The 9,476-nt window shown below is 45.1% G+C and overlaps 1 protein-coding gene across 1 annotated transcript in view; it reads right to left on the bottom strand.

Annotated features, from left to right (window-relative positions):
- Positions 1 to 9,476, bottom strand: part of cdon (cell adhesion associated, oncogene regulated) — a 30,929-nt gene that overhangs the window by 10,934 nt on the left and 10,519 nt on the right. Inside the window, exons 2-8 of the mRNA XM_020614758.1 lie at positions 7,309 to 7,447; positions 6,143 to 6,421; positions 5,319 to 5,465; positions 4,849 to 4,992; positions 4,486 to 4,776; positions 4,126 to 4,395; positions 404 to 688 (exon numbers count right to left, since the gene is read on the bottom strand). Coding sequence (XP_020470414.1) covers positions 404 to 688; positions 4,126 to 4,395; positions 4,486 to 4,776; positions 4,849 to 4,992; positions 5,319 to 5,465; positions 6,143 to 6,421; positions 7,309 to 7,381 — 1,489 coding nt within the window. The 5' untranslated portion in view covers positions 7,382 to 7,447. The remainder of the gene's footprint in view (positions 1 to 403; positions 689 to 4,125; positions 4,396 to 4,485; positions 4,777 to 4,848; positions 4,993 to 5,318; positions 5,466 to 6,142; positions 6,422 to 7,308; positions 7,448 to 9,476) is intronic.

Genomic DNA, 9,476 nt, shown 5'->3' with positions numbered 1-9,476 from the left:
GACAGACACAGACAAACACACACACACACACACACACACACACACACACACACACACACACACACACACACACACACACACAGACAAACACAAACACGTGACTAAAAATTACAAGAAAAACAAAATGACCTGTGGCTCTGCTTTCTGAGCTTGAATAATGACAGGGAACGGCCTGAGAAACTATGCAATTAAATTTCTGTCACAATTTCCATTTCCAGCAAAGCTGAGTCCTGCTGCCAACAAAGTCAAGTAACTAGCATCACTGCAGTTTTATAGCCAGAGTGACCAAGACAGGATGACCAACCAATTACATTTGCTTATTCTCAGCTGGTTTAGGCAAAATAGAAACCGGGGAAAGGTCACACGTTTGCAAGAAATAAGTAAAACACAACAGCAACTTCACTCCAACTCACCTTTCGATATTTAACAAAATAGGCGTTGATTGGACTGCCTACATCACGGCCCGCCCTCCACTCCAGGTCATACACATCAGGCTTGTGAGTCTGAGGCGGGCTGATGATGATCGGTGCCTCTGGAGTAGTGCGGTCGCCGCTCCTCTCAGCTTGCAGGTTGGTGGTGTCGACTTCGTCTTCGGTCAGAAAGTGCTCATGGCCCTCGTCGCTCTGCATGGGGGGAAGCGATGGCAATGCCTCCAGCAGCACACTGGCAGCAGAGCCCAGCTGTGGCTCTGTCAGTAAGGAAAAACAACCAATTACTGGGGCTGTAATGATACAATCATACAGTCAGGTGCACCGAACCTTTAACAAAGCAGGAACACCGACAAACTGTGACAACACTTCCTGTTCATTCCTCAAGATAAGGAATAAAATGCACAGGTTTCAGGTTTTACCATGTTTTAGCAGGTTTTTCTTTTAAAACAGCCTTTTCAGTTTCATTTCAACATGTCTCCTTTAATAGACAAAGTAAACAATTCTTTTCCCAGATAATATTAAATTGATGAATAAAATGTCTTGATATTTAAAACAAATGTTTAAACCTCATCAGTGTAACAATCTCCAAACATTAGGAGCGGTTTTAAATTTCTGAAATAAGACAACAGCATTTTTCTTAAACTTGTCAACATTTCAAGCAGCAGCTGAGATTTTGGAAACACCTGTAAATTTTGGGATTATGTACGACCCTGTGGGAATCGCAACCAATCAGATGTAGTTAATACCGTAATCCAATTTTCAGCTCTAGAAATGCAACTGGTCAACCATATATGAAGACTGCGAATTCAAAAGATTCCAATTAATATAAAGCCACTGTATACACTGGTATATGTTATCTGTTTTTTTTAGTGTCCTGGTCTAAGTTGTTGAGTTTTAGACACACGTCACTGGAGAAAGTGCAGTGTAATAAAAGCTGAAGCAATGGCCAATGTTACTCCTGCAGCGACTAACAGAGGTGGCTCTACATGTCCACAGAGGACAACCAGCACTGGAAAGTCTTACATTTTGTACAAGACTCTGAATCCATATAAAATAACAAGAAAACCTGGATCTCTGCAGCACTACATAATCATGCTTTGTTTGGTTTTTTTCCTAAATCATCAGCAGAGCCAGAGTGCTCCACCTGGGCAAATCAGGCAAGCTGGGAGCCTTATTATAGCTGACACCAGTTTGGCAGAGGCCACGTGAAATTTTTCCACAGATGATTGGAGGACAGTGAGCACGGTCCACGAGAACAGGGAGCACTCGACTCTGAGCCACACCATCACGGCCACGGATCACCATAATTGAATATTAAAACCTAAACAGGTTAAAGCAGTGAGGCTTGCCACGGGGGCACACCGCAGAGTCCTGGGTCCAGTTTCAGGCTGTTTTTGGTGTGTGCAGCACTGGTCCACTTTGCAAAACAAATAAGCCCGGAGCTGGTAACTCTAGACCTGATCCTGGGACTGTGGCCAGCTGCTGCACATTCCACATGCCAGCCATTAAAATACCTGAGAGAATCAGGCCCCGGCACTACATCCAGTCCTACACTCTGCAGCTCCCTCTGCCCACCACCACTCTCGCCTTTCCACAGCTCTGACTCATAGCTCAACCACAGCTTGGGCTCCTCCTCAACACACTGATGCAGGAGGAGGCAATTACGGCCTCAGCGCCCTCACCATCTGGATGGGGAGGGGCGATATATATTGAGTAAGTGCCACTACACCTGATCAGAGATACACTGCCAGGTCCTTCCCAGAAAAAGGTCAGTCTATTAAAGGAGAACACCTGGGGGTAAATGTGATAGTAAATCCCAAAGGATTGCCTGCAGAGACAAGAGCCTCAGCTCAGACAGAGCTCAGCTTGATGGAGGAGGATGAATGAATGTATAAAGGGAGCAGCAGTTGTGATTCTGACTGCAACTACTGATGGTTTTTACTATATATGTGTCAAGTGTTGTTTCCATTAGAAGAAAATCAGGAAAAACTTGAGTCCAAGGCAACATCTTCAGACTGCTTTGTCCAAGTAGCCTAAAAACCAAAGATTTCTAGTTTGCCATCTTTTAAACAGGAAAAAAGTGAACTCTTCACACCAGGAACTAGAACTTTTTGCTCAATAAATGATTTATTAGTCACTCGTCCCTCAAGTGATCAATACTTTTCAGCACTAGTTGTGGTTCCAGCGGGGCTGTTGTCATCTGGAGCAGAAGTGTGATGATATATCCAACAGTGGTTGTTTCAGCTACATGATTAATCACTTGGTTTTAATCACTTGGAATTTCAAAGACTTGAACCAGTGTGTGTTTGGCATTTTTGTGTAATAAACAACTTAACAATCAACAGTTGTGCAGCTGATTAAGAAGTGCCACGGTGGAGGGCGATGAGAAAGACAAGGAGGAAACAGCCAATCACAAAACAGAATAAGAACACCACCGTTGCCCCTGTGGGTGCATCCCACTTAACGGATCAAGACAGCATTGCCATGGTGATGAAGCGATGCCAAACATATTTGAGATTGCTCTCACTGATGAATTATAACAACAGACTACACCCGTCAGAGACTCTCTGAATGCAAAGAGCTCCAGAGTCTGGCACCTCAAAAAACAACTGAACACAAACGGACTTACGGAGTGCTTACCTCTGCTGGGCGCACTTATCAGCTTCAGACTTTGTTTCTGTGCATGAACATGGTCTGCAGCACAAGATATTAAAGCTCATTTTTCTTCCTGAGCAAATGTTTTGCAGTGAACCCAACTGGTCCTGTTTGATTTGTACTCCCTGTGTACCGCATGAAGCTGTATTAATCATTCTGCAGATAGAGGAGCCAGCTGAGTAATGGGGCCCTGGCGAAGAGCAGCTGGGGAGGGAGAAGAGGGGAGGCTTGGGGGAGAGTGGTGGAGGAGGGGGAGTGTTGTGATGTGTTAATAAATAAAAGGCAGTTGTATATGATGTTGACAGCTGGGTGGTCTGCTCCTCGTCATAACCCTCCATGGCTACTCCTTACATTCCAGTGTCCGGGGGCTTATCCCCGACGGCGCGCACAAAGCTCACTCTCATGCTCAGGCACAGTTCAAGGCTCAGGAGGAGGGCGGCCTTGTCCAAGCCCCTCCTACTGGCCCTCAGAAAAACACAAACATTCACACTCAGGGCAAGGACTCCCTGTAGACACAGTATGTGCAGGCCTGCCGAGATCCCGCCTGGTAAGATGCTTTAACTCTTTGCAACAGTGGCAAGAATTTCTGTTAACAGGTTACAGTGATTTTCTCAAATTGCTCCCCTTGATATCTATCAGGTCTTTGGCATTCAGTGTAGTAACTCATGCTGTTAGGTTAGTCATGACTGCAAAGTGTTACACAGTGGCAGTGGAGATCCAGTTTTACCTTGCTGTGAGCATTGTAAAAGGGGCATTACTTACTTGGGAACATAGAGTTGAATTAATTAACTAAAAATTAAGCAACAAAAATTTTGAAATACGAGTCTTACTCATTGTATTTTGAATATTTTAAAGCTCTGGTCTGTTGGAGATCTTTGATTCTATGAACTTGAGAGGGGCATCCTTCGCTATCTTCAGACATCATATAGACTTACTGTTTTTGTTTTAGCACTCAGTGGCTTTAAGGGTTTATTTATTATTAATACAAGCTGAATCGATATAGCTCCAGCCAAGTAACAAATCAATAACTGATCCATACCTGATTGTACCATAAGTGTTCCATATGACTGTGTCGAGCCAATCCCATTGTCCAGCAGACACTGATAAACTCCCTCATCTTGTGCCGTGATTTCTGTAATAACCAGAGAGGATCCAGAGATCTGAAAGCGCTGCGATGGGGTGATGGGATCAGCGTTGAACAGCCAGGTGATGTTTGGGGAGGGGTTTCCTCTCGCTATGCAGGCAAAACGAGCAGAGGAGCCAGGAGAGACGAGCTGCTTGGTCAGGCCTTCCATGATAGACACAGGCTCTGTGGGGGAATGGACGAAACATTAAGCTCACCACGAGGATCTGCTGCCAACAGCCCCCACATAAACACCCTTCCTAGTCTGCTTCTCACCAAGAATATTCACAGTATAGTTGGCACTGATCACAGTCCCCTGCTCAGTCTCAGCAGTACAGATGTAAGTCCCTTCGTCGCTCTGTGCCACCGTATCAAAGGCTAGGTTGTTGTACCGTCTTCGGTGAGAAGGCCCCAGTGCGACCTTCTTACCATTCTTAAACCATGTGGCAGCCGGTGCAGGACTTCCAGACACGATACACTCCAGAGTCAGCGGCTGCGACTGCTGCACTGAAACAGTCACTGGGGCGGCGGGGTACGCTATCCGCACTGAGGCGGAGGAGTCTGAATCTAAACAAACAAGCCATGTTAGTAGATGGTAACAGAGAATACAGGAAAACTTCTGAATCTCCTCTGACTTACATTTCACTGATAGCTTAGTACCATGAGGCTGCATGACAGTTTTCCCAGTAACAGGATTGAATGCGCCACATTTATACATGCCCTGATGCTGGGATGAAACAGAGACTATCTGGAGGTTTCCAGACGGAAGGACTAAATAGTCATCTGAAAAAGAGGAGGATTAAAAAAGTTTCAGTAATAACACAAACAATGTGCACAGCAATTACACAGAGAAACCATTCATTGACAAAATAAATTCTGTGGAAAACACTGACAAATTAAGAGCAGTTCTCACATTGATGTTCATTCATTTACAATATTGTGCATAAACACCAACAAAAAACATTAACTGTATAAACAGTAAAGGTGAGTTTTTTAAACTGTGCTATTGTCTCTTATTTAGAAAGATCACCAAACTCTGACTTGAAGTCATTCAAACCCCCCAAAAAAACAAACTCCACACGTATTCACTGGTTTCAAACATGCTGTACCTGTTGACACTTCTATCCACTCCCCTTGTACTCGTAGTTTAGGAACGGCTGGAGGGACACTGTGTGGTAGAGGACACTCTATAAGAACAGTGCTGCCTTCCTGCACTGATAACGACCGCCGCCTGCCATCTTCATATTCCGATATTTCTGCATGGACAAAGACATAAAAGGCTTCTTTAGTCATAGATTTACTAGGCATTTACTGGTAAATCATCTTATACTTCTATGCAAGAAAGCGCACTCAAAGCTCTTTATAGTATTAAACCATTCGCCTACTGGGAGTAAATTGGGGCTCAGTGTCTTGCACAAGGACACTTTGACAGTAAAGCCGGAGAAGCCAGGGATTGAACCACCAACCCTATGGTGACAGGAGGACCTGCTCTACCTCCTGAGCCACAGCCACCCCTTAATATGTCATCAGTATCTTTGCAGTCAAGAGCAAAGGCCAGTTGCTCTTTGTGCTGGATCACTGTGTTTGTTTATTGTTGTAGTGAGTGATACAGTTCCACATCAGGGTCAGCCCCTTAGTATAATGTCCAAAAGCAAGCATCTCAGTAGGAGCAGAACACACTACACAGGAAAGCCCAAGGCTCATTAAGGATACTGGTCAAGAGGTATCTGGAAGGGAGCCCAAGGAAAAATTCTTAGTGTTTCCTTCCCCTCTACCACCCCGCACCAGGCAGCCGAGAACAGGCATTCCTTCTAAGTGTTCAACACTGACAAAATGGCCTTCCTTTTTCCAAGGCAACTTCCTCTCTTACTTTAGCCCTGCGCTTTGAAGTGAGAAGAAGTATTAGCAGAAGGGTAGTTCTCTGTATCCGTACCTGCTATGGTGACACGCGCCAGACGGCTGGCAATAGCTGGCCCGTGGTCTAAGCGTGCAGCACATTGATAGACGCCAACATGGCTGGGCTTAAGGGAGGAAATGGTGAGTGAGGCCCCGTTGAGCTCTACACCAGGCAGGGCGCCCCGGTCCAGGGGAAGGCCTCTGAAGCGCCAGGAAACCACAGCTGATGACGGACTCACTACGCAGTGCAGACGAGCGACAGAGTCTTGACCCTGGACCAAGGAGGCGGGCTCAGAGCGGAAAAAGGGATACTGAGCTGGTGAGGAGACAGGAGCAGAGGAAATCTGAATTCATAGTTATGTTGTAGATGGTTTGTTAGAGCTCATCACAAACATATTCTCATGCAGTTAAATTCTCTGCAAAGAACAGTACAGTAGATGTACTTAAAAATCCAAGATCCACATATTTCCTGAAAAAATTTAAATAAAACTGTCTGTATGGATATGAGAGGAGTGAGAAATAGTGAACTGACCCTTTAAATGTGCAACATGTCAGGTTCTGAGATACTGACTGATGTTTTTGCCATATAATCAGTAAGACATGGCTACGATTAGTCCTGATTAAGTCTGGTTTTCAGAAGGCACTAACCCTTGTTCTGCTTGCTGTGGTGACAATCATGACATCTCTGGTTCTTTAGCATTTTAGTGTTCAACAGCCCATACCTAAACCAACACCAGGCATTTAAAAACATCATAGATAATTGGAAATCAGCAAGAAGCTGAGCAAGCCCCAACATCCATATGAAATGAATAGAAGTCCTCCTTTAGTGCTGCTGAAAACTATTTGGTTGTTACTGATGATACTGGATGATTCACTTTCTACAGGGCTTTTCAGAGCCATTTCGCTGGAAGCAGCTTGTTGATACTACTTGGAGTTGATGAAAGAGTCATTTGCAGGCCAAGAAGCCAAAACAAGATGCTAAAAGATGCTGAAAAGCTGCTTAGTGCTGCAAAGCAGGTGGTCAATCTCAGTTCATTTGTCACTGTGACCGGCTCCATTATTAACATAAGTATTAGTTACTGGGACTTAAGTAAATATAAGCTAGAGCACAAATAATACAGCTGCTGTCACTTCTAGGAGGATTTTTCAGGAGAAAAGATCTCACCGCATCTCTATCAGGTTTAGAGTGGGACAGCAACTTACATGAGCAGCTGATAAGCAGAGACTGGCTGAGACACAGCACAGTGGACAGGAGGACCCTTAGGCCACTGTCCATGGTGCCCTTTGACCCCTGTCAGCAGCCGTGTTGCCGGGCACGGACGCCCTCGTCTGTTCAGCAAAACTGCAACACACAGAAGAGGAGAAACTGATCAAACCAGAGCTTTGCTTGGAAACAGGACAGGATTCACATTAGCAAAAAAGCAGTGCAACACAAGTAAATGGTAAAACAAGCTGGAGGAGGATGTCAGAGTTTGGTCTGAGCACAAAAAGAAATCTCTTAAATGAATCTTGTAAGACAGTCATTCTAATCCTCACGACATCCTTTTTACACAGTCCTTGATCTCCACCTTGGACCCTCTCCTCTGACCCCTCTTCTCACCCACTTCAGTGTCTGGCCCCAGCCACTCTGCCCCCTGGTTCTCGCTCCCACTGGGCCGCTGAGATCTCCTGCTAATGGAGTGGCTGTGGAGAGACTGTCGCCCCACTCTTTATATCACTCTCTTGTCACACTGTGTTGCTTCCTCATAGGTTCACTGTACCCTGAAGTGCAGGCCCAGACACACAGAGGGAGACAAGAGAAGAGCCAAAGGGAGAGATAGAAAAGGAGTGGAGGGTACGTAATTAGGAGCATTCCTCTATCCTTTTCAACCCGACCCCCCTCCAAGTACAGCACCTCCTCCTCCTTTTCCTATGAGTAATCCGGGCAAGCTTTGATCCCAGGTTCCTGGTTGGTAACCAGGGCTTGAGCCCGAGGCTGGAGGGACAATGGCTGCCCAGCTGTGATATTCACACTGGCGCTTTGGTGAATCGCAGACATTAGCGGAAGGGCCAACCGGGGCTGAAGGGTGGGTCAAATTAAAAGGTTGATGTCTGGGTGGGATCGGTGAAGCTGAACAGGTTTCTAACCCTCATTTTCTAACCTAAACATTGTTTCATATGTGCGACAATCAAGCAGGTCAGTTTGTTTGGCCTCCTCTGGCTGCAGCTAGTAACGGTTTTGAGTGAACAGTTATTCCCATTCTCAATGAATCTGTTGATTCTCTTCCCTAAAAAAATGGTGAAAACTGCCCAAAACAACTTAGACTGAAAAGTTGACCTCTTCAAATTGCTTTGAACAGTCCAAGACCCACAGTCAATTTACAATTATATAAAGCAACGAAAACAATCAAAACAATCACATTCTGCATGTTTGCTTGATAAATGAACTGAACGATTAATCAAGTATCAAAACTGTCGTCGAATCTTCTTCTGATTGTTTCAGCGCTAACTGTGTGTGTCATGCCAGTTACAGATGCTTTATTCATGTACTCCCTCAGAAGGCATCCTGAGAGGAGGAGGAGAGAAGAGGCAGGAAATAATAAACTCTCCCATCTCCTGGCTCACGCCTCCTTCCCACCCTGAGGCCAAAGGTTAGGGAAGAGCAGAGAGAGGGAGAGAGAGAGAGAGTGAACCAGCAGGTGTCGGGTGGCCCTGGGACAGTTCCCGGGGGTCACCTCCAGCTCACACACTCAAATTATCACAGTTTTTACACACATTACCAAATATTCCACACAAAATAGATGTAAAAGTGCTTCAAAGAAAGATTTTAAATTGTTAAAGACAAACATCTTTCTTTCTTATGGGTTCAGATTTCACTTTCTGATTCAGATTCTGACTGAACTGCAACCAAAACACATTTTGACTTTAGGATTGTACATGCATTATTTATGTGGTGGTCTGCATTTGAGGCTCCAGTTTAAGTGTGAACATGCTCATTCAGGCACATCAAACCCACATCTTGCTAGGCTAGCATTTCTCTATACCACAAGTTTCAACAGGCCCTGCACACTGCCCCTATGTCAGAGGAAACTCTCCAACTCTCTCTCTTTGCCGGAATAATGATATATAATTACAAAAATAAGAACACCACTATATAAATGCACAGCTAAGCGGGGGCAAATCTGCACATAGTGAGCATGACAAACTAGAGTAGATTCAGTAACACCCTCTGTCTGTGTCTACCTTTATTTATCTTTCTTGTTTCAACCAGTTACTTCCTCCCAGTGGTAGCAGCAATCGGGCACTACAGGTCCAACTGGGTGCCCCTGTGTAAACACACACACACACACACACACACACACACACACAGCTCCCTATCTCGCCCATCAATC

This window comes from Monopterus albus, unplaced genomic scaffold, assembly GCF_001952655.1.
Source record: "Monopterus albus unplaced genomic scaffold, M_albus_1.0 scaffold150.1, whole genome shotgun sequence".
Classification (NCBI taxonomy): domain Eukaryota; kingdom Metazoa; phylum Chordata; class Actinopteri; order Synbranchiformes; family Synbranchidae; genus Monopterus; species Monopterus albus.
This window is presented reverse-complemented; position numbering and strand designations above follow the sequence as displayed.